Raw genomic sequence first — 26,241 nt, forward strand, 5'->3', positions numbered from 1 at the left:
TTCCAGGAGTTGGGCTTGGCCCCTTAGTTCCAGTGAAAGGAACTTTAATGCTTCAGTAGACCAAGAGATTTTGGACAATTTCATGCTCCCAACTTTGTCGGAACAGTAAGGAGACGACCCCTTCCTGCTCCAACATGACTGTGCACCAGTGCATGAAGCAATGTCCATAAAGACATGGATGAGCGAGTTTGGTGTGGAAGAACTTGACTGGCCGCAACCCGATAGAACACCTTTGGGATGAATTAGAGCGGAGACTGTGAGCCAGACCTTCTCATCCAACATCAGTGTCTGACCTCACAAACGCGTTTTTGGAAGAATGGTCAAAAATTCCCATAAACACACTCCTAACCCGTGTGGAAAGCCTTCCCAGAAAAGTTGAAGCTGTAAAGGGTGGGCCAACATCATATTAAACCCTATGGATTAAGAATGGAATGTCACTCAAGTTCATATGCGTGTGAAAGCAGATGAGTGAACACTTTTGGCAATGAAGTGTATGAAAATACATGTTTATAATGATAAAATTACTAAGCCCCAAAGTGCCATTGTGATCTGCCATAATATTAATTTTGTTTAGTTCTACTCTTAATGTCCATTTTACCAGCTCCACTTACCATATAGGTGCACTTTGTAGTCCTACAAAGTCACAGTAGACTGTAGTTTCTCTGCATGCTTTGTTAGCCCCCTTTCACCCTGTTCTTAAATGGTCAGGATGCCCAGAGGACCACCACAGAGCAGGTATTATTTGGGTGGTGAATCATTCTCAGCACTGCAGTGACACTGACATGGTGGTGGTATTGGTGATGCTGGTGTGAGTGGTTCAGACACAGCAGTGCTGCGTACAATGGATAAACACAAGCAAAATAAGCTCAGTATTGAATCTCCATCATTAACTAACAGAACTGTTTCTCTAGCAAGAAGGAATTTTTATTTTTTACTGTTATATAAACTATAAATGAAGTGCATCCAGTTATGGAAAGGAAAAGTGAAAGGAGAAGTGAGTATATATGGTCCACTTTATTACATACTTTTTGTCAGAACACAACAGATGACTGACTTCAGTCTGCTCACATAAGGCAGAGGTTCAGGATTATGTTCCAGTGACCAAGTAAGATAGTAAGACATAGCAGTGTTGCACACAAATACAGAAATGTGGGGGATGGAGCCTGACATTAAAAAAGCACCAAGTAAAAAAGAAAGAAAGAAAGAAAGGAATTCACATGAACATGAACTGGAAACCAGCAGTAGTACACCTTGCTCTCAAGTGGGTGCGCTCCATTGAGGTGAAGAAAAGTAACAACAAAGTCCAACAAAAGAAGCATCACATTCCACATAAATGCATTCTGTTGTATGTACAGAATGCTAGTTACTGTTACACACATACTGCATTGTTAAATGAGTGCAATGAGCAAGCGTTTAATATCTACTTACATTGTGATACAGACTGCTGTTCTAGAAAACACTTTACAGTTATCCATGTAAGATGGGAATGCACATCATATTCCATACAAGCGCTAAATGTTGGTGGCTACGCTGAGATCACTGGCTGGAGTTGATACAACCATTGGCCTTAAACAAAACTGGCTTTTTTGGAGTTGCTTGAATGAGTGAGTCTCCATAACACCCCGCTCAACCACCCTCTACCCCAACATAAAGCATTTGATTAACATCAAAAATAAGAAAAAAGTCCATCATGCTTGCAGTAGAATCAATGGTTTAAAAACTGAGTAAGAACATACAGTCCATATTGGAAATGAGAAGCCCATAGCAGGCTCCGTTGAGGTTTCAGTCTGACTTTCCTCAATGCCCCCCCCCCATATTCCAGGGTGCTGGAGGCCCTCACAGCACCAGCTTCCTGTCTGGGTGTTCAGCATGGCTGGCCCGCTGGTGCCGCACCTCCAGGTGTTTGCTCTGCACTCTGTCAAAGTGCTGCAGCAGCTCCTGGTAGTCTACCTGCGGCTTAGTGGCATGCTTGGCACTGGCTGGCTTTGGAACCTCCCTGGAAAAGTTGAGTGATCTTAAATTATGACATGCCATGTAAAGAGGTTGGGAGGACCTTTGCAATGTTGCTACTTAGAAGTTTACATTTGTGCAATTCCATTGGTGGTTCAAAATAAAGATCATACTACTCCTTTTCAGATAGAATACAAATGAATGTTTTTAGTACTTGCTGATACCAATTCCAATACCAATACCAATACCATACTGAGTAATGTATTTAGAGTTAAGTCATTTTTGGTGTAAATGAGAACAATGTACCTTTAATGTACCAGTTAAATCATTAAAATCTAGCTGATTTTAAATGATGTGCAGTAGCTACATTAGTTGCTTTAAATGGATTTGCATTGCAGTGGAGAAGAAAAGGTTTTATTCCATGCCAGAAAAGAGTTTCTGTACAGCTTTAGGTAAAGTATGTTTCATAGTTTTGATCCTCATCTGGCTCTTTTAACGACAGTCTCACAGTTACAGCAGCAATCGCATCCGAGGCTAACACATCTGAGGAGCTCACTTGTGGAGTTACGTCTTGTTGGAGTCTTTTCTTTGGCTTGTTGAGCTGCAACGGAATTTCCTTATACACTATACAATTTTAGAAATCTTGCTCTTTGGTGACTCACACTCAGCCTATGATTTATATTCAGAAACTATATGAAAACACTCAGTCCACCTGACATGCTATGTGAAACACAGCTTCTACAGACAGCTCTGTATGGACAGTTTGTGTCCCAACTTTTGCCACACTGTGCACTGAAACTAAATCCAGGCAGTGATGTACATAGTAGGACAAGATATTCTCTGTACAGCTTATTTTAGAAATTTTAAAAATTAATATATTAATGTTAATAATTAATATTAATAATATGTTTATACATACAGACCCTTGCTCACTGCCAGCTTCAATCGATTAGCCTAGTGTGCACCACCGTGCTAATGTCACATGGTATCAGGTGGTAGCTGATGTTGGTATCGGTGCACTTTCAATAGGAATAAATAGGAATTTTATTTTTTTGTTTTTAAATATTGCAAAATATTAGGGCTGTATTTATGAAATATTTTTAAATATTCCACTCAATATTATGCTGAAAGTTGAAATATTCGACATGAATAAGGAAAGTTTGAGATGTGTTTTAATGATTAAATGAAAACAGTATTGTTTTTATCATGCCACTACTTAGTTATTATTACAGTTTAGCACTGCTGACTCTTTTCAGTTTCATACTACCGCAAATATTCTTTAAGCTTCTGTTAGTCATGGTGTGGTGTGTGTGCAATATGATAGGAAGACTCACACTGTCCTCATGAGCTCTGGGTTGGGCACGCAGCGCAGGCGATGGGACAGAAGCTGGAAGGCTTGGCTTTGTGGCAGCAGCATCAGCAGGCCGTACAGAGCCTTGATCAGATAGGGGTTGTTCTCTACGTCCAGCAGCTGTAGTCGAAGGTCTATGCACATAAACACAACATGAGGAGGTGTAAAGAATTGATATTTATATAAAAAAATTTGGGGCTTAAAGTACAAAGTTGAGATGAATAAATTTCATTTGAACTGCCCCAAGACAAGCTCTGAATTTAGACCATTTCTGCATTGGGTAGTGACCTATTCAAGTGGTTCCCAATTTCAGGAACAGAGATCAATTCTATTCAAGCCAGTCTGATTTTTTACAAACCACAAAAGAACGTCATATTTTTAATAATGAATGCACACATATCGTTGCCATGTTTTATATTGGATCTGAAAAATATAGACTACAACACTGTAGTTTTTTTTTTTTGTTTTTTTTTTGAGTGGCACCAGGTCAATTTTCTGTTGTACAAATGCATGAAACATTCAGCTGACCAGTGTGAACTCTGCCGCCATGACTGCAGTCAAAACTAAAATACGCTGTTAAAAACCACTGTTCCAACCAACAAAACCCATTAATTAACAGTAAAAGCATATTTTCTTAATGACGGTAAAATCCGTAAAATTACAGTCGTTTCATTTCTTAGAAAAACTGCCATTTACTCCATTTCATTTCAGTGGTTCAGCTAGATCTAAAAATGATAAACCAACCATAATTCAAATAAACATAAATGTGAAATGAAGGTGATCACTTGCTTTGTGAATTTGCATTCTATTATTTCAACAGCAGTATTAAAACACTGGTTTATAAAAAACACAAACTGATCATTACATGACAGTAAAAATACGTTTTACAGCATACACCGATAAGGTGGCAGAACAGCTGTCGAGCACAAAATTATTCTACGAAAAGCAATGGCTGTAGTCTGTATACGGCGGACCACCGCTGAAAAGAATTCCCCCACAGACGTGAGAAAGTACCTTTATAATTACTCACTATACAGCCTGGAACTCCCCATGTCTTACTTACTTGGTGTAAATAGGCCTTTAGTTCATGACATCACACTCTGTATCTCATCTGTCTGCTTTGGACGTTAGTAATGTAGTAGGAATAGGAACCGACTCACATGTGAAAATGGGACTCTCAATTAGTTGCACCAGTTTGTCTACTTCGATAAGGAAATCCACCGTCACCTCCAGGTCACCACTATACAGTCCAAGTTAAGGGTATAAATGATGCTACTAGTATTCAAAGAATTGGGAAATGAATAATAAACAAATATGAAGGCAAGACATTCAACGTTCAGCAGTCGTTCACTTAGTTCCACTTAATTCTAATGACCGAAGACAGGCACAGGAGAAAAGACAGATTAATGAAGGATACAACTTCTGAATGAGGTCGTATGCATGGCGGTAATTCTGGGTCAGGAAGCAGAGGGAGACCGTGGCCACTGGATTATGGCACCAGGAGCGGTAGAGGCAGCAGAAGAGAGTACAGCTCTCCTGCAGAAGAGAGGATGGGGTCAGATGCACCAATCGGGAAAAAAAGTGTCTGTTAGTACTGCAATTATATTACCTCATACTGTAATTGAAACACGCTTTGCAGTATTTTAAATCAATGTGACAAACGTCTGTAATGACTTGTATAACATGTACAGATGGTACCAATCCAATCCTGCAAAAAAATTCTAGTAACACTTCCTATGAATGACACGTTTGAAAGCATCTACAACCACTTACATTACATGTTATAAAGCATCCATAAGGCATCATAAACATGGTTATAAACATTTATAAAAATGAGTTACACTGAATTACACTTTATAGCCATGTTTATTATACATTATAACTTGTTAATATAATGCATTATAATTAGTGTTAATAACATGTTTTACTGTTAGTGCAAAAGAAATCAGTCCCAGCTTGGAAAGCGTAAAGACAAATACAAAGTTTATTAACGCCCTGGGTTTTCCAGTATTTTATGTCCCACCACTGTTGCTGTTAGGGCTGAATTTTTGGGGGCTTCTGTCCTGAATATTCAGATGCTCCAAACAGGCTGTCCAGCCTAGAATTATTGCTACAGTGCGCTTGTCTTACCCAGTGCCCTCACTTTAAAGCTTACACTCCATCACAGCAAACCAAGTACCCATCAGCCCCGCCCCTGAACCCCCTATGCCATCACACTGAGCGTGAGGTTACTATGGAGTGAAGGTCTGGAGAGGGAGAGGTGAAATAGTAGAGTGCTGTCATTGTAATGCGTTCCCTCACTGGTTCTAACATCAAGTACTAGAACCCTTCACTGTGGTCATCACTACTCTGCACTACAGTAATGCTAATTTCTGCTAGGATTCTATTGGATATGCAGTGTTAAGTTAGTGCCAGGCTAACAGTGGTGTACGTTAACAGTGGTGTACATTGACTTTCCCATATTAGGTAAAACACTGATGTCAGCACTAGTTTCAAATCGGACATTAGAAGCCTGTAATGTGCTTTACTGTGTATGTTTTAGTGTTTCAGTAAATCCTTCAGTAAATACTTCAACTTGAAGCCTCATTCTTAACACTGGATGAGGCTTTAGTCCAGTACGCTTCACTTTACTTAGAGCGGATATATACAACTTATGAGCTCTTATAATTTGTTATGAACAGTACTTACAATGCATTTTGTTTACAATTCATAATGCACAATAAGCATGACTATAACGTGTAATGCATTTTTATAAATATTTATAGCCACGTTTATGGTGTGTTGTGAATGCATTATAACATGTTATAATGAAACAGCGCTTCACTCACACCGAGTAGATGTGTAAGTTTTCCTCTAGGGTACTAGAGTGACTGAGCAGTTTGATCATGATAGCCTACTCTTAAGTGAAGTGCTTCAAGGCTGATTTTTAAGCTAAGAAGCTTTTAAATAAAAAAAGAAATGTTGAATCAGTATCATAATCGGCCAACATTTCAATACCTGTGTCTGCATCAGAAAAGAAAAAGTGGTGCATTTGTAGACGGGCTGAAAACACAGGGCTGACGTTGAGGCACTCAATTCCTGAAAGCACCATGTTGTCAAAAACATCTAATTTTCAGAAAACGCCTTCTTGCATTTTGTGCTAAACATCCACCCCTAATTCAGATCTGTGCTGTGTCAGTGCTGTGTGGTTCTCACAGGCGTACGCAGGTCTTTGAGTTGGTTCCTGAGCTGGAACAGCTCAGCTGAGGTCAGCAGAATGGTGTTGAGGGTTTGCACCATGGTGGATGCAAACTTCAGGTCCTCCTCCTTCAGCAAGATGTCAGCCATGGAGTGGAAGATGTTCTCTGCGTGCAGGAGAAGACACAGCTGCCTGTAGGGGTAATGGAGAAGAACAAAGACTCCTCTGTTTAGTGTCCAGAAGCCATGTTCTCCAGTAGTGCCTCTACAAAGTGCAAATGCTTTCTGGAAACCTCAGGGTTTGCTTGGAGAGACTATTCAACTGTAATTCCATGAAAACTTTTGGGGTTGCAGTCTTTGCCAGCAACACCAAAACATGGTGTGATTGGATGAGACATAAACACAATAATTTCAGTAAACATTGTGAAATTGTGTTTGTGAGCAGAAGCGTATATTTTATTATTTGCATTTGGTGAAAAATGATTGTATTGAATTCAATCTTGTTCTGCAGAAATTAAAATCATCTTTATATTTTTGCTATGTTTTTATCTTTAACATCTAAAACAAACAGAAACATGTTGATACTAAATGTAAGTTAGATGTAAATGTAATTCCTTGAATAACTATGTAGTTAATAACGTCATTACATTTAATTAGTATGGCACAATAACAGTAATAGCTCTAGACTTCTGATGGTAAAACTGCACTTTTTCTGTTTGTTATGATGACAAAAACATAGTAAAAATACTTCTTGATCTTCTATTCTCTGTATAATCACCAATAACAGCCAAAACATCTTTAGGCAATATTTATTGTTGTTTTTTTTTTCTTTCCTGTGAGTGCTCTACGCTCCAATCCATGATCTGAAACTCCAGTCCTATTTCTACTAATGAGCGGTCTTGCGAGCCACAGTGCCTCAGAGTCCATGTCGCTGGTGTGCTGCCACACAGAGAAAACTTCATCAGAAAGAGTAATTTTCAGTATTATTTTAACATTAAGTCATCCTGTGGTCTTTTCCAGCCAAGTCTATTTTTAATCGATGAAAGAGCAGAAATTTCTAACTTTAATCTTTAGCTCAGCTGTAGCCGCTTCTCCAGCATCTCCAGCAGGAAACGTTTCTAAAAGTGGAATAGATTCTTGCAAAATGTCTCTCAATGTTCGTCTTTTTAAGAAGCCGAGATCAGCTTCTCATTCGCCAGTTTCTGTATGATTTTTCTTGCACCACTTTAAAATGTGCCACCTTCCATTTAAGGCGAAACGAAAAGCGTCGTGACTCTTTTAGTGTTTGAAAGTTTCTTGTCGCAGTATCAGGAAACCAGCTGAGTGCTTATAAATGAAAATAAGTCAATTTGTCTCAAATTATCTATGTTCGTCTTAAATCTTTCTCTCGCTTTTTTGTTAGCCACTAGCTAGACGAGACTGTTGTCTGCATTGTTATGGTGATACATTAACTCCAGTGTTTAAGCATTTACTGTTAAAACTGCGTGGAATGATCAGCAGAGCTTTATTTTACCGCGAAGGAGGATTATTTTATTTTTACCTAAATAAATCTAATTCTTCTGCGGAGCCGCAAAAGGGCAGTAAAAATGCCTCATGTGTCAACCCCTACCTGTTTTTGTTACTGTGACATATATAAATGAGTTCTGTTCTGATTGGTTGTGCTGTATTGTACCTCATTACAGAAGAAATCTGGGCCTAAATCACTCCTTATAACTTTAGTGTGAATAGGCTATGCTGCTGTAGACTGACTAGGCAGATATATGTGACATCACTGTATGTGTGTGGTAAACTTAGAAACTTTGACAATGTTTACATCACATCAAACTCTTATTTTAAGAAAGTAAGGAAAATCCAGTGTCCCATGATATGGGCCAATGAAGGCTTTGTTGCCTTAAAGAGTCCTGGATGTATGGTACTCACAGCTGTAAAGCCCATGTTTATGTTTCCCACCTGATGATGAAGGCCCCCCTCGATTCCAGAAGCTTCCTCTCCAGACTGAAGCGCTTGAGGAGGTTGATCATGAACTTGTAGAAGTAAGAGTTCATGCTAGGGGTGGAGGGAGAGGAGTCTGCTCCTTTGGAACCTGCAGCATTGGGACAATGATTCAATAAGTACATGACAGCACTCATATTTGTATGCCACCGATATCTAGGGAGTGCCACAGTGCCAGAGTTTTGTAATTGTGTTGAAAGAAATTAATGACCGCAATGACTTCTTAGCAATTTGCATGAACATGCAAAAATTTAGATTCTCCTACTGCCCTCCTACAGTCATAAGACATAAAACCTCAGAGACCAGCTTATTTATTTATATTTTTGCCTTTTTAATCACACAACTGCTACAGGGCCAGAGTCTGATGTTCAGAGTGAAATAATTAGCTGACTTGATTACTCACCAACCCCCAGCTGTTGCTGGCCGACTTTACTTTCATCTGGAACGTGAAGCTCTATTTTATCTGCACCCTCACATGACCCCGACGACTCTGTTTGTCCCGCAGGGGATGATGCAATCTCTGCTAGAACCTCCAAGTCTTTCAGGATGACCTGTCAGTGATTCATTCAAGCACAATTTAGAGCACAATTTCTACTTATTTGCTGGTTTATTTATTAGTTAATTGAAAGAAAAAAAACAACAATAAATCTGTGCCATAACCTGTGTACTGGCCACATTTCATGTTTTATTTTTTTAAATGTTATATTCAGTAAACAAACAGTAATTGTACATTACAATGTGCAGAATGAGCATGTGCGTTCCCTGTAGACTTGTTTAACTTATTTTTAGTTGTAAACTCATTTTCATTTTAACAAAGCATGTCATTTGAGTTATGCCTTAACTTTTGCACACCACTGTGTACTGGATTCTTTCACTTGTCTCTTAAGAAGCAGTCACTAATACACTTAACAACAACAAACCATGAGCGACTGCACCATTAAGAGAGACATGCCAAGCTTATCATATGCTAATTATGATAATCACGTTCGTTATGAAATTACGTTCAAGTTCACATTACCAGGCTGAAGTGGCACAAAATTCACAAATTTTTGCCTTAATGGGGCACAGATTAGATGTTTTCAAAGCTGTGTGGGCATTCAAATCAGATCTGAGCCCACATTAGCCTCATTGCTCAAATCCATTTTTTTGTTCAGATTCGATCTCTCTGACATGATGGTTTACACTCTTTTAGGCAAGTGAATCAAATCTGTCATTCATGTGAACGAACTGCCGTCCTGAAATGACCCGCATGCGCACATCTGACTCAGTAACATCACTTGAACGAATCATGTGCGTCATGAACGGCAAACAAAATCATTGACGCTGATCAGCTCTCAACTCTTCATCATTGGAGCAAGACGAAGGTGAAAAAGGTGAGAAGTGCTGTTTTTCCACCATTTACAGACTTTAACATCTGTTCGGCACTGCTGCCATGGTAACACTGAACGATGGCACACGCGCAGTGGAAAAGACCACATGAAGTCTGACCTGAGCATCACATTAAGGTCGCAAGGCCACAAATGGGTTACATATCCGACCTAGGACCACATGTGAAAGTGACAGATTTATGCATTCACACAGCTCTAAAATCATTAGATCGGAGTCATACTAGGGCAAAAATATTTATATGATTTGTACCACTTCAACCTGGCCATGTGAACGTAGCCAACATGTAATATGTGGTTCTAGATCAGACACATCTGATTTTTGGCCTTGCGACCTTAAAGGGGAATTTTACCAATTCTGAGATTTTTGGCACCATTATAACCAAAAACTTTTTTTCTGAAGATAGCTTTTAAAGATATTAACATTTCTGACATCCGGTTCCCTTCGCCACCATTAAACAATGCTGACTAGGTTTCTCTAGAATGGAGCATTCACATATATGCAGAATTAAAAAACAAACCAAAAAAATCAGTGGAGTTCTAATGAGAACGCTCAGATCAGAATTCATCCGTTTTGTCCACTGTATACGTGCCATCATTCAATGTTAACATCTCAGTAGTGCCTGACCTGAAGTTTGGTAAGTAAACGGTCCAAAAGCAAAGCATCTGAACCCTTTTCGCCATTGTCTTGCTCTAATAACAAACTACTGAGTGCTATTCAGAGCTAATTTGATGTTACTGAGTAAGATGTGCACATGTTTGTTCACATTTAATGACAGATTTGAGTCACTTACCTACAGAAATGCAAACCACCATGTAAAAAAAAATAGGAATTGAGCAACGATATGAATATGAATGTAGCAATGTTGCACTCACTTCATCAGACTCATCAGAAAGGGTCTTTAGTAACATGGGAAACAGACTGTCTGTATGCCGGAACATCTAAAGAGAAGACATACAGGTTATAAACACTTGATGTGCTACAGTGTTTCATATAAAAGCATATTTAAAACATCTAAGAGATTCCAACATTGTTAACTTACCTTGCGAGGTGTCTTGATATAGAGATGGTAGAGCCACTTCAGCACAGCAATGCGCGTCATCATTCCAGTCGAGGAGTCGTGTAAATGTCTGTCCAGAACCTGCACAATGCCGTCCAGGTCCAGGGTTACCTGAGTCCTCTCACTAGTAAAGAAATAGCACAAACCTTGAATGTAGAGACAGCAATGAATAAAGCAGTGAGATTGTCCTCATCATGAATCGAAAAGTGTCATGAGTTTTGCAGCTCTCAACTGTTCCTTTATGAACCACCCTGCATGTATATCAAATATTAAAATATCTGTTTAAAAGTTTACAAACTCATACTTCTTTACAGAAAATGCACACATTTCATTCACTTTAATAATGTCAACCCAAATCCAAAAGCCCCTTCAGGCTCAACCATACACTTAATACTAGGTCATACCTTGGTGGTGTGAAGAAAGAAATGTTGATTAAGCCCCCTGAGTCCTGAGAGGCATTCAGAGAATCTGAGAGAGAGAGAGAGAGAGAGAGAGAGAGAGAGAGAGAGAGAGAGAGAGAGAGAGAGAGAGACTGTAAGAGGAGCTTAAAGAGAGGTGTGAACATTGGGCATATGCAGATATGATTGTCTATACCAATGCTGAGGAGAATCTGAGGAGGCATAATATAATATAATATAATATAATATAATATAATATAATATAATATAATATAATATAATATAATATAATACAGGATTATATAAATACTAGTAATAAAATTATGCTACACAAATAAGCATTATGTTACAGAAGGTGCTATACTGTAGAAAGAAAGCCTTTAAGACTGCACATATGTAAATGATCTCTGCTCTAATTGGCTGTCCTATTTTGTGGCTGTTTGGACTGAAATGTACAAATGAAACTGTCCATACAAAAATCCTCAGGAATAACACAAAATACAAGCTTCAGCCACTCCTTTTAGATGTTTAGGTCTATGGTAGACTGTAAGGGTGGGCGATATGGCAAAAATATATCACAATATTTCAAGAATATGCATCACAATATTTTGTTTTTCTGAGATTTAATAAGCTGGAACAGTTAAAATAGAACCTGTAGTGCCATGTTTAAAATACTATATTTAATAATAATAATAATAATAATAATAATAATAATAATAATAAAATCATCATCATCATCACCTACACCTACAATGATTTATATTCAGTTCCACAAACTGCACTGTACTAAATCCAAATATACAATTAAATTAAACATATTAAAAATATAGTTACTCAGTTTTCTATAAATACTGATGATATGTTCAATTTGTTCAGAAAAGTGTACTGTAACATAAATGATCACAATAATGATCACAGTAAAATATTGTCAGACTGCAAAGGTGTATTTGCTTCCAAACAGGCAGGAGCAGCACAACATCTAATGATTTCTCCACTTCTTCCACTAAATCAGCTACAGACTGTCAGCAGTAACAACACTCTGCATCGCATCAGCGTGAATGGGCTGCTAAAATGCTGCAGGTCAAACAGGCCGTCAAATGTAAAACGAGCTCACTGAATTGAAAACAGGCTGTTTTTGCAGCTTAGCTGTATGAAATGGGGAGTAAACAGTTTATTTCAACCTTTCTAGGCATGCATGGTGATAATGGCCATCATATCAGTATCTGACCATTTACAATTCTCATATCATTAAAAATCAAGGCTCCAGAAGGAAGCACAAGAAAATGGGGGGTGAAGAATGAGCATGAGGGTGAAAAAGTCTGTCAGAGACTAATTTTAAAATACAACTCTCAGTGTTTCCTGACTGCTTTTCTCTGGTGAACACCAATAAATCAGACTGTCGTTTCCCTCTAAACGTCTTATCCTTGTATTATACAACAGTTAGGTCCGGCGTTCTGACCGCGCTGATATTTCTTTCACAAACACTGTATCACTCCGCCGAGACCCCGTTGCTAAGCAACGACTTTGCTAGGAGACGCTCAAGCCATTTGAACGTTTTTACTTCTTTGCCACAAACAGAAACTTTTAAGATCACATTTGACCGACAGACGATTTGGTCAGACTCTGAAGATGAGACCACAATAGATTCCCAAACTGTCAGTTGGTCTGTGTGGAGCTGGAGAACAAACTGCAGCCTGTGCTGCGAGTGACCGGATCTCGTTACTCTGACGTAGCAACAAGCTGCTCGTTAAGGAACTATAATTTGGCGGAAGGAAACGCTAATATTAAAATATATTAAATGACACGTTCACGGCCCAATTTATCAATCAATGTCTTACTCTCTTTATTTAACGTTTACTGTTGCAGCTATAAAAGCAATAGAACACTCGAGATCGTGTGTTAACGCTATAACAGTCGTGATGTTATTTCGCGTTAACACACCGCCTCTCGTGCTCTACTGCTTAAAAATGGCTATACGGTTGGTGCTCAAACAGAAAAGGTTTCACAGTGGAGGGAAAATTTGAGCTTGCATTGGCCGGGAATCGAACCCGGGCCTCCCGCGTGGCAGGCGAGAATTCTACCACTGAACCACCAATGCTTTGCTGAAAGAGGGCTTTTCCGTTTCGCTGAAGAAAGGAACCTGACACACGGCCCGTCCCCGCACTCATCGGGGGGTGAAGCGTCAGCCCATTGGATTACCAGTGTGGGGGGAGGAGCGCTACTCGGCACATGATAGTGGGAGGACGAGGACACACACACACACACACACACACACACAAAGGTAGCGCGCTAACTGAATGAATCATCAATATTTCAAAAAGTGAAAAAAAAACCCCACTGAAATACGTAAAGAAACGTTAGAGCACACATGGCACCGCTGCCCCTCCCCTGAAAATGAGCTCAGTATAGACGAGAAATCCTTCAAACAAGCCCCCTTCATACAACAAATCCTGGAGAGGATCTTACAAGCTAGCTAGCGTTAACTAATGTTAGCTCCAACATCTGAAATGGCACTAATCCCACTGCAAGTGCTAGAATTGAGCCGATTCCGACAAAATTCTTCCTGTGGGTTTGTTAGTTTCAGCACTGTTGCCTACTTTGACATGCTATTCTTGAACGAACTGCTTTTAATTTAAAATGGTTCGTTTTAAAGCTTTGTAGTTTGTAAAGGCAAATTTTCGGTCCAATGCCCATATCGGCCCATAACAAGGGTTTCAAAACAAAACAGGTACTATGAATAGAAAAGCTAAAGTATCAAATCATTTTCCCGAGACCACGTTGTATCTCCCCCTTCTATAAGCCAGAGGGCACTCCGTCCCCTTACAGCAAAGCATTGGTGGTTCAGTGGTAGAATTCTCGCCTGCCACGCGGGAGGCCCGGGTTCGATTCCCGGCCAATGCAAGCTTCCTTTTCCCCACTTTTCTTTTCCGCTTGTGGTACACAAACACACATATAAAGCAATGCATTTATGGAAAAACTATTCCATCCAGTCACAATTTAGAAAGTCACACATCACATAATAACAAACAGACTAAAACCCTGATAACCAACAATCTTCACGTCATTGTACTGTTTTGTGATGAGCAGCATTATGCACACCAAAAGTAATTCCATGTGTGTAATATGGACGGGTGAACAGAATTTTTACAGTCTAAATATTCATAATCTTATAAACTTAATAAACTTGATGATGGGATGTGGATTTTGAGAAACTACACTTATCCACTGTCAGAGATTAGTCAACAAAGTCTGAAACCTCCTGGCACCAAATAACCCAATAAGCCACTGTGCCAAGCCTGTAATTAACTGATTATACATGAATGTCCTAAAATGATTTATACTGTGATTGTGAGAATGAGAACGTAGTTAAAGATGGTTCATTCACTATTATCAAAACATATGCTAGTGAAAATGCCAGATATAACTCACCATTAAGATCCCCCTCTTTCTTACTTGACGTGTCTTTACTCTGAGGTGAGGTTGTAGACTGTGATTCTTCTTCTTCTTCTACGTCATCCTCAGGTGTCACAAGCTTCATAAGGCTGTGGTTGCAGGCGCTAGCAGCCTCTTTGGTGACTGTGTACTGTGGATTAAGGGTTTAACATCAAGTGATGTGTTCAATGGACTACACTGGCCTCACCTTGAATCACTTTAGCATTATCTAGTTTTCATCTGTGTTTTGCAAACTCAGACTTAAAACTGCGCAGGATACTCTTCTTGCGGTCATCGTAGGACAAGCAGGGTAGTACAGCCGTCAGTATGCCAGGGGAGTAAGGTAGGACCACCCGGCCTGCTAGCTGAATAAACTCCCTCATCCATGTCATAGCAGTCAGCTGGATCAGGTCATTAGCTGAGGAAAGAGTGAGGAAGAGGCATCAGTGAAAAAAACCTTTTTTTTCTTTCCTAGCTTGTTATGTCTCATTTTCTTGCTATTTTTAAAGCCTCAGAAAGGTAAACCATCTACTGTAATAGCCTATGCATTAAAATACACTGCATGATCTACAGACTTTTTAAATCCAATCAAATGCAGTCTTAGCATCCTGCGTCTGTTACGACTTTGGCAACAGAATTTTACTTACTGAGTTTGGACTCATCAGACAAATGGCAGTGGATAACAAGGATGTTTGCCATTTCAGCAAACTTGACACTGGAAGGAGTTTTCTTTATTTCTTTCAGGAATTCTCCCAAGACCACCTCACACCTAAATGAAAGAAGAGACCACTTCCCTGTTAAAACATCTGCCAACAACAAGATATAAGATAAAGTGAGACTATGATCAGAACCATACAGCTGAAGGAAGAAAGAAAAAAAAAAACAGTTTTTACATCCGCCTGATCTCCTTGCTGCTGTCTCCCAATATCTGAAAGAGGCCATCCAGAATTTCAGGCAGATATTCTAAGAGGTTGATGTCCGGGACTGACTCCAACACCAAGATCTGAAGCAGGAAAAAGGTATAAAGACATTAAGTATAAAACATAAATAAATATATACACTGATCAGGCATAACGTTATCCTTGTTTCTACGCTCATTGTCCATTTTATCCACTCCACTTACTATATAGGTGCACTTTGTAGTTCTAGAATTACAGACTGTAGTCCATCTGTTTCTCTGCGTACCTTGTTAGCCCCCTTTTACCCTGTTCTTCAGTGATCAGGACCCCCTTGGACTATCGCAGAGCAGGTGCTATTTGGGTGGTGGATCATTCTCAGCACTGCAGTGACACTGACATGGTGGTGGGGTGTTAGTGTGTGTTGTGCTGACACAAGTAGATCAGACATAGCAGTGCTACGCCACTGGAGTTTTTAAACACTGTGTCCACTCACTGTCCACTCTATTAGACACTCCTACCCTGTCGGTCTGCCTTGTAGATGTAAAGTCAGAGACGATAGCTCATCTGCTGCTGCACAGTTTGTGGTGGTCATCCTCTAGTCCTTCATCGGTGCTCACAGGACGGTGGGCTATTCAAGTCCAGCAGTGACACTGAAGTGTTTAAAAACTCCAGCAGCACTGCTGTGTCTGATCCACTCAGACCAGCGCAACACACACTAAAACACCACCACATCAGTGTTGCTGCAGTGCTGAGAATGATCCACCACCCAAATAGCACCTGATCTGTGAGGGTCCATGATGGTCCTGACCACTGAAGAACAACATGCAGAGAAACAGATGGACTACAACCTGTAACTGTACAACTAGAAAGTGCTCCTATCTAGTAAGAGGAGCTGGTAAATGTTATGCCTGATCTGTGTAAAATTATGAATAATCTATGTGGGAATTCTAAAGGGAATTGAATTGGCATTATCACTGCATTGTCACATTCTGTGTAAGTCTCTCTACACTGTATTTTTTTCCAGCATATCAAAATAATACCAAACTGTATCAACCACCTTGTCACATGGCAATTACAGGGCTACAGCACAGAGAATGCAGAATAATAGATGAGCGCATGTTCTCAGTAGAAGAGCTGCTCCACTCACCCAAGATATTATGAACTGGCGGGCGTACTGATTGTTGGAGTAGATCCTCTCTCGTAACAGAGGAACAAAAGCCACCAGGTCAAACTTGTTACTTTCTGTTACAATGTCCTGCAGAGCCAGGGAGGAATCCATGAAGGGAAGTTAAGACAATCATGTGACATCACTAATGATAAAACAGTACATGTTGGGTTGAACAAACTATGGGCTCAATATATTTTTTAAATAGTCAAACTTTATTGGTGCTTATACATACAATAAGTACAAAAAATACTCATTGAAAACTGCAGCTGCAAAATAAAGGATTGGACATTCTAGCTCATGTACTGTACCTATATAAAGTGAAGAACAGGATATTCCTGTCATTTCTTGGAGTGATTTTTTTAATCATCTCAGTTTATAGCTTATTAATCTTTCTTAAAAGTGTTTTCATGCTCATACACTTATTACTAAAATTAATCATATTTTTTAAATACCGGGCTTAATACAGGGAGCGTGTTTAAGCCCAGCCCATACTGTTTTCCTTCCTATATTTCAATTTTTAAATAAATCATAAAACTGGTTTGATTATGGCTAAAGAAATATGAATCTTTTTTTTCATTATATATAAGATATATCACACTGGCCAGAATTCCCATGCACTGAAAGCTAAGTAGAGCTTGGTTCCCTTCAGACTTACCTTCAGAAGGCGATCAAGAAGCTCAGAGCCACTCTTCACGTTGGGATCAGGGTCTGCTGCAAGCTGGGAAGTACATAAAAGTAAAGTGAATACTTGTATTTTCAAACTAATCTCTATGTACTGCATCAGTACCTGCCCGCTGGCTTCAACTGCAGTCATATTTTGAGTCAACAGGTATTCTGTTATTTTACTAACAGGGGAAGCATCAAAATGACTGTCTAACATGGATCAACCCATTCAAGATTCAATTCAAGTCTCTCTGTATTGTTTAACATCAGTTCTGTGCCAGTCTGGAGGTCAACATCATTACAGCCGTACCTTGCTAAGGCCGTCAAACAGAACGTTGAAGTGGGGGAGCACAGCTCCTCTGGCCACCTTCACAATGTTGTAGAGCGCTTCGCAGGCGTAATATCGCAGACGGCTGTCAGAGTCGTTAAAACATGTGAGCACTGGCTCGATCAGCTCCTTCAGGTACAACCCAGAATCCTGCAGGACACAGGGGCACACATGAGACACCAGCAGCAGAACATCATCCAGCATGCATGGGTTACACACACATATGGTATAAATGTTAAACAGCTATTCACAACACACGACTGTCCTGTTGATCAAACACAATATAACATTTGTGACATGATTATTAAAGCTTAAACAATTCGCTTAAAGGAATATTCCAGTATTTATCAGCCTTTGATCTGCTGCAGCAACTGCCCAATGCCCTCTAATATAAGTGTGTTTCACTCAGCGGCTTTTCTGCTCCTTTCTAAGTGCAGGCAAATTATTGTCCATAATAGTCAACCAAATGTTACACTGCAGCAGACAGAGATTAGACTGACACTGGAGTACAGCGATTAGACTGACACTGGAGTATTCTGTTAAAAGCTGAGTAAATAGTGTCAGCCGAGAATCTAAAATTGACCCTTTTCACCTTGCTAGCTCATGTCCTTGTTCTCATTAAGGAAGATTCAGCATATCGTACAATTTAAAATACCTAATTGTTTTCCTGTAACCTTCCATTAAAATTTTAAACAAATTTTAACTTTCAATTTTAATCACTGTTTCACTTCCACTCCCAGCTGACATCGAGAGAAAACACTCAGCTAGCTCACCATGTTTCACTCAGAAATATGATACAGTATGGATTACAGAAGGAAAACGCTTTATCATTCCAAGTCATCTTGACTTTAAGAGTGTGTTTATATTTGTAGTTTGGTTCTCTCAGCTGGCACCAAAGAGAAACACTGAGTGTGTTTACATGCATTCAATAATCCAATCATTATCAGATTTCTGCAGCTACCTGATTGTTTGAATGGTCATGTAAACAGCATACTCCAATTTCTTAGATCAGAGTAAGGTCTAAAAATCCTATTAAGAAATCTGATAAAGAGGCTGGATTTTAGCTCAGTAATCAGATTTCTCAGTGCATGTAAACTCTTACTCTGATTTCTTTTAAATATCTTCTAGATGATGTATGCTCGTATTTTCAGGTAAAAGCCGGGGTATGAAGTTTGAGTTTTAGGTTATGTTGGTCACGTCTTCTTCAGTGAGTTTATTGGCTGATTGCAAAGCAGAAATCCAATTACTGCCTGGCTCATGTAGACCTGGAGTTTCTCCACTATCCTCCGGTGCATGTAATTGCATTGATCGGATTACTGACAAAATCTGATTTCTGAAAAACTCTTAACAATAACAGGGATACTTTTCAGCGAACTCTCTGAAACACGCTGTACTCTGGCTAAATTGGGTTTGCAGGTTTTATGTACATCTTGTTTTATGGATGTCTTCTAATATTCTGACAGCAACATTAACAAGAATAGGTTTCTTTCAGACAAAGGTTTACAAATTCATAGATGTGACATAATAAATGCATAAAAACAAAACAATGAATATTCAATGCACATTAATCTCCTGCATGTGTAACTTGTGGAACCTCTTTCTACAGAATTTAAATCAGTGCTGCTAAACACATTCAAACAGATGTCATTACTTTGCCCAGGGCGATGGAGCAGGCAGCCAGGCCGATGAGGCCTCCTTTGCGGCTGTGGGGGTGTTGCGACAGCGCAAACTCTGATGCCAGGATCTGGATGACATGCCTGATCTGAGTCGAATTGTTCTGAGCCACAAACTCCCTCACAAGCCTGCAGAGACCAAGCAAAAAAGATCAGAGGGACATGCACACAGCAAATGACTAAGACAAGTGTATGATCATCACTGCTACTAATATATATATTTAGGGTAGTTCTTTGCTTAAAATGGTCACATTTCCTTCACACACTGGCCTCCTTGTAGTCATATGGTGGTGCTCAGGAACTGAGAAGCAATATCACTTTAATAGGTCAACATACTGAGCAGTGGAAAAAGCCCCGTGTACTTTCATTTCTCAGCACTGCATAAAACTCCATAACATTTATGGCCCGTATGAAATAATAGTCAGTTTTTCCTGAGTTTGTAGAATTTTCTACTTAGTGTGGCTTTTATTTACAGATACACTCCGTGGCCACTTCCTCAAGTACACCTTCATTGTTTTACACTCACTGGGCCTCGTTCACCAATATCTTTCCAAGCTTTTCTTAAATTTGTACTTGAGAAAAAGGTCCTAAAAAGAGTCGTCATATTCATGATGTGTTCTTAAAACTTTTTGCACCCTTTTTTTCTTCTTAAGTGTTTGTAGATTCTGTTATTATTTAAAAACAAATCCTAAATAGGAAAACACTGGTGAATGTCAGAATCTTCCTGAAAACTATGCAAGTTTTAGTAAGAAATTTCTTCTTAAGAACAATTGGAGAAAGAGGCCCATAGTCCATTTAATCAGCTCCACTTACCATAGTGCACTTTGCAGTTCTACAACTACAGATTTTAGTCCATACGTTTCTTTGCATAACTTGTGTTCACCTAACGATAGCGTCACCACACTGGAACAGTCCACCAGCCAACAGTGTCCTGTGACCAGAAACTGACCACTAATGAAGAACTAAAAGATGACTAACACAAACTGAGCAGCAACAGATGAGCTATCATCTCTAACTTTACTTCCACATAGTGGATCCACAAGGTAGATGTGTCTAATGGTGTGGACAGTGAGTGGACACCGTGTTTAAAAACTCTGGCAGCACTGCTGGGTCTGATCCCCTCATACCAGCGCAACACACACAAACATGTCACCAATACATCAGTGGCACTGCAGTGCTGAGAATGATCCACCACTCAAATAACACCTGTTCTGTGGTGGTCCTGACCGCTGAAGAACGAGGTTTAAAAAAGGCTAACAAGTATGCAGAGAAACAGATGAACTCAAATTTGTAATAGTAGAACTACTAAATTCACCTATATAGTAAGTGGGCCTGAAAAAAATTAGTAAGGACACTGAATGTAGACACAAGATAGGTGCATCCTGTAAAGTGACCAATGCGTGTGTCATAATGTATATGTAATATTTCGTCACTGTCCAATAAAAACTTCTATCTTCATTTTTGTGGATTTTAGTTTTCTACATCATTTCAACGCACCAGCTGTCCTTTACATTGTCTAAAGATTTCATGATAAATGGACCAACAGAAATGGTTTAAAATTACATGGAACAAAATCTTTTCACATTGACTTACATTGAAAGGTAAGAGTGTTTTTCCCTCCTCCTGTAAAGTTAATATTTTGGAGATGCTTGTTTTTCATTGGACAGCGACAATTTAATGCTCGCAGTTTCTTTTGCTCAGTACAATTTTGGTGGATTTGTAGTTTTCTGGGTACTAATGATAATTGTATTTGTAGTCAAGTGCATTTAGAAAGAGAATATTTGACATGTTCTTCTCTCACCCAAATTACTTAATTCTCTCAATGAATTACTTCATTTAGAGTTCTTTTTAGCTCTCTGACTGCTTTGCAGCTCTATCATATTATTTTAGACTGAAATTATCCTAAAAAGAGAAGAACAAAACTTTCACCTTAAAGGAGAATTCCACCCATTTGTCAAAATTTCCACAACAAATAAATCACTGAGATGCAATACAAAGTCATTCAGCGTGGCGTGACGTTAAATGTTTCATTCTAGAGAAATGATGCGAGCCAGGATCATTCAAACTGGTGGTAGCGATAGGGACCAGGCGTCTGAAGTGCTTAATGCCTCTAAAAGCTACATCACAGAAAGTTATTACATGGAATGGTGAAATGGATACGCTGACTGATCCCCAAGACATTGTTTACAATAGTTTTAAGATATTTAAAGTGGAGCAAACCAATGAAAACATACACTTTCTGGTTTACGACTATATTACTATTATCAGTCTTACATTTTTAAATAATCGGAAGACGTGGTAGGTTCACTAGTGGTTTTGGATAGTAAATAAAACGGCTATATTTGTGTTGTGGACACTGTGATCCCTGGTTCCCATCACAACTGTTAAGAAATCTGAGTCTGTAAGTTTCTCTATGAAGAATCACTTCACATCAAACCACTCTGAATGGCTTTGTTTACGTCTTGTGAGTGACCTAAGCAGAATATTTGGAAAATAGATGGAATTCCCCTTTAACGTTGACTAACAGATGCTGGCTTTACTAAGAAGTTCCCCTCAGGGAACTGATTTCGTTTTCACTCTAATTCCTCTAGTAGGGAAAATTATTAACATGACTTGAACTGGACTTTTAACGTTTAGATGATTAGCCAGGACGTCCACGTCTACGTCTGATCACAAGACTCAACAACTAATAGGATCACGTGGCGTGTCAAGTGATTATTAGTGTTTACTTTCAGATCCGCTGAGACTTTAATATCCAAGCCAGTGAACACAGGACGACGTTAGAGGTTTCCTACAGAAATAAACTTACTCACTTTTCGATCTCTAGTGCTGCCACTTTCCTCTTCTCGTACAGCTTGTCGTTGAGAGCCCTCACAATGTTGGGGGTCAAAGGAGAGAAATCCTTCTCGGTGTTCATTTTTCACACGAATCCGACGACAGCTAACGTTAAAGTCAACGGAGCAAGTAAAAGAACCGGACCCGGTCTGGTGCGATTCCGGTTTCGGAGAGAACAACGTGGCTTTAAAAAGAATTAGCAGCCTTAAGCTTCCTCATAAAAACAAGACTTCATACACAAATCCAGCTCGGCCATTCTTTCCACAGGAGGGGGGTAACTAGCTAACTAAGCCTGTTTTATAACTGACGCGAATAGACCGTGTGTACACCTCGACTCCTTTGACTCAGATCAAATGCATAATTAATATTCAGTTTTATTTTGCTGCTGTTACTGAAGCACAGCTGATGAGGCAGCAGCAGCGGGAGGAGGAGGATGAAGGCAGTGAGTTACAGGTGATGCAGTCCCTCTTTCTCTTCCTCATTCAGCGTCTTACTGCAGCGAAAACAGGCCCGAAACCCGCAATTAAAAAGTACGAAAAACCATGAGAGCTGAACTAAACGGAAGACGAAAAACCACCGACAATAACAATCCCCACAGCTTCTCAGTGTAACCTGGTGCGCCGAGCAGCCATATCTCCCGGCTCACATGACTGCTGACAAGCGCCCAGGGCAGCTCAGTCGATCCCCGACCACACGATTTGTTTTGATTGGCTGAAAAGCCTCCAGGCCAGATGTGCACACGTACATTAGGAGCATTACTGCGGTGTATTTCACAAATCACGGGTTTTCACGGCTGTTCGACTCCATAAAGTCGAGTCCGAGTCCAAGTGATGGGAATCGATGGAGTCGATTCCAAGAATCCCTTCATAACGCAACCAGAGCCGGTTTAAAGGGGAATTCCACCAAATTTTTCAAAATATGAGCACAGTTAGAAGGTTAAGATGTAAATAATGTCATTTAGAGCGATTTGATTGGAAACGTTCCGTTCTAGAGAAACGTACCAAGTTAGAATTGTTCACAGTGGTGGGAACCAGACGTCTGAAGTTTAATCCGTCTTAAAGCTCTAAAAGAAATGGTTTAATGTTTTTTTTCCCCAGATTTACCACTATTTTCCCACGTTATCATTACCATCGTTGTAGTTCCCCTTTAAGAGGAGCCTGGCCACTTCCTATTTCTCCCATAACATCAAAAACACGACTGCAAAATGCCAGAGGGCGCCAACAAGCAAGTCCTAAATGAATAATGAATGGGGTGAATTGTGTCAAACCGTTTGTCCAGAACCTTCCTCTAATTTTGTGAAGTAGAAGAATGTATTTCACTAAAAAAGCAAAGAAAATCTACCTGTATGTGTCCTTTTTTTCTACAGCAAACAGGTTTTGAGCAATAGGAAGATAGCATCACTGCTACTTAGTGCTGACTGGTTAGCGTTGCTGCTGCTGTGTGCTGATTGGTTGGCGAGCAGAGTAGATGAGTACGCATTCTACCCACCCAGAGAGATTGGGTTCTCTCTTGGACTCCTACGGATGGCTGTGGCATCACCAGCGATCAAACTCACGGTCTCCTGATGATAGGGCCAACACTTAGACGGTTGCGCCACTCGGGAGCCCCCGCTCAACTGTACTTTGACACAAAATGTGGCTTTAATGTGGCCTAAAATAATTTAGGTGACCTGCTGGCTAACAGACTTGTTAGTCATAAACTTGTTATCTGCTGACAAGTCAATGGTCGAGGGTAGTTGCTTTATCCCTGGCAAGATGTAGTATAAGACACTTTTCCAAAGTAAAAGCAATTCATTGTGCATGTTGTGGAAGAATGCATTTTTCAGACAGGCTGTCCAGACAGTCACAGAATAATATTGTAGTGATACTGCAATAGAAGAGACAAGGTTACGCACAAGTTAATTTGCTTTATTAAAGGTGGTAGTTTGTCCATAGCCACACCTTACACAACAGAGAGTTTTTGTCTTGCTTCATTGCCCGTCACAGTTACACTTCATGAACTACACATAACCAAATGAAGGAAGACTAAGGAGAATAAGAGTCCTTGTCAGACTAAGCCAGATAGTAACTGCTGGAGAGCTAAGCATGTAAACACACCATTTTCCTCTCTGTGTGTCACTTTCTGTAATCAAGTGTAAAGCTTTGGACTTGACTTTCAACTTCCCAGATGCCTACAATCAGAGAACCGATTGGCACAATGTACCACCTTCCCCCTGAAGACTCAAATATCATTTACTCTTCATAAGACACAGTGGTGGTGGTAGAAATAGGTGTATTAGGCATTGTGAGGCAAAATGCTTATCAAAGATTTTTTTTAATATTTATCACTATCTGTGATGAAGGGACACAGTAGGGGTCTACTGTTTTGTAACTTAAACTTGTGTATGCTGTGCTTTACCAGTAAAAGAATTAGATTGCATGTCATTTCCATTATATATACACCCAAATAAAATTGGGTTCTCCGGTTTCCTCCCACAGTCCAAAGATTGGACATGCTAAATTGCCCCTGGGTGTGAGTGACTGTCTGACTGTCTGACTGTCTGTCTGCCCTGCGATGGACTGGTGACCTGTCCAGGGTGCATCCTGCCTTCCTACTAGGATAGGCTCCAGCACCCCCCCAACATTTCTTGAGGAAAGCTAAGTTTATTAAAACATTCCTTGTTGGGGCTATTTTTGTGATTTGTTTTTCCATTTAATTCTTAATATTTTAAGAGAAAAACATGAGATGCTAAAATGTGCAGTTCATGGGAAATCCAGAACCAGGTTTGGAAACCTTAAATCCTGGAATAATTTATGATCATTTACTGAATATGACCGACAGATGGCAGCAAATCCTACGAAACAATGACTGTAGATGTAAAGGTAGCTACCAGTACAAAAACCTAAGCGATGATTTCCCCTGCAGAGGTGCAGTGGAACTTCTCAGTACATCCAGCATCTATGAGTGGAGGAGCTGACGTTAGGTAGACTGTATTCTTCTCTATTTGGAAATCTTTTGGTCTCAAATAAAGTGCTAAAACTTGGAGGGGTGAAGTGTGAGCCACAGCAAAGCAGCTCATGAGCAGAACCAGCAGAACAGAGTTACACTCAAAAGGAGGGGATTAGGGATTTAATGTGGCTTAAATGGAGCAGGAAAAAATATTCCTCTCATAGTACTGAAAGTGCAAGTATTACCCTTATCAAACTACACAAATGTAGTCCATCGAAACTGTACTTGAAGGGGAATTCCAGCAGATTTTCAGAATTTCAGGATGATTCAGTTGATGCAATGTAAAAGTCATTCAGATTGGTTTGGTGTGAAATGGGGCACTGTAGAGAAACAGGCTTTTCACATTTCATTTGTTATCAAAAACACCCAGAAGATCTACAGTTCATCTCTGAGTTTTATTTGTAATGGCAAGTGTGAAAAAAGTGCTAAATATGCAAAAAAAAATGTTGCCTTCATCTCTTCAACATTAATACATTTTCAATAATATACATTTTAGACCAAAGCCTTCCCAGAACTAGTGTTAAACTATGTCTCAAGCAGCTTAAGCAGCTTACTCATAACTATTTTATATAATAACTTAATAATAACAACTCCTCAGACGTCTGGTTCCATTCACCACCACTGGGAGCAGTTCTGACTCGGCAAGTTTCTCTAGAATGAAACATTTCGCATTAAACTCCTCTGAATGGCTGTTTACATCTTGGCCATTAGGCAGAAAATTTAAAAATAAGGGGAATTACCCTTCAAGTTGGCTACAGAATATCTAGTTCCTTCCCACCTCTGGATGGCAGTGATGATGAATATGAATTTGAGTGCTATTTGTATTGCTCCCATTTTGTTGAGTGAGATGTGTATTGTAGCAAAAGGATAACAATGCACTCAACTGCACTGCTTTAGAATCTCCCCATACATGCATATGTATGGCCTTAAAGGGGAACTCC

General features: G+C 39.7%; 1 protein-coding gene and 2 non-coding genes across 3 annotated transcripts; 1 reads left to right on the forward strand and 2 right to left on the reverse strand.

Annotated features, from left to right (window-relative positions):
• Positions 1-995: 995 nt before the first annotated feature.
• On the reverse strand, positions 996-23,166 carry vac14 (vac14 homolog (S. cerevisiae)). The gene is made up of 19 exons (XM_017724363.2): positions 22,291-23,166; positions 19,456-19,606; positions 17,787-17,954; positions 17,469-17,531; positions 16,793-16,900; positions 15,640-15,749; positions 15,394-15,515; positions 15,027-15,164; positions 14,744-14,890; positions 11,321-11,384; positions 10,899-11,040; positions 10,732-10,797; positions 8,874-9,021; positions 8,429-8,561; positions 6,497-6,671; positions 4,719-4,837; positions 4,462-4,541; positions 3,285-3,435; positions 996-1,996 (listed from the first exon to the last, which is right to left on the reverse strand). Exons 1-19 carry the CDS (start codon positions 22,392-22,394, stop codon positions 1,837-1,839), a joined length of 2,349 nt encoding a protein of 782 aa, XP_017579852.1. The 5' UTR covers positions 22,395-23,166; the 3' UTR covers positions 996-1,836.
• Positions 13,342-13,412, reverse strand: trnag-gcc. The gene has a single exon. It is a non-coding gene; the product is annotated as a tRNA-Gly (tRNA).
• Positions 14,145-14,215, forward strand: trnag-gcc. Its single transcript has one exon. It is a non-coding gene; the product is annotated as a tRNA-Gly (tRNA).
• Positions 23,167-26,241: the final 3,075 nt, after the last annotated feature.

The sequence above is a fragment of the Pygocentrus nattereri genome, chromosome 8 (genome assembly GCF_015220715.1).
Source record: "Pygocentrus nattereri isolate fPygNat1 chromosome 8, fPygNat1.pri, whole genome shotgun sequence".
Classification (NCBI taxonomy): Eukaryota; Metazoa; Chordata; class Actinopteri; order Characiformes; family Serrasalmidae; genus Pygocentrus; species Pygocentrus nattereri.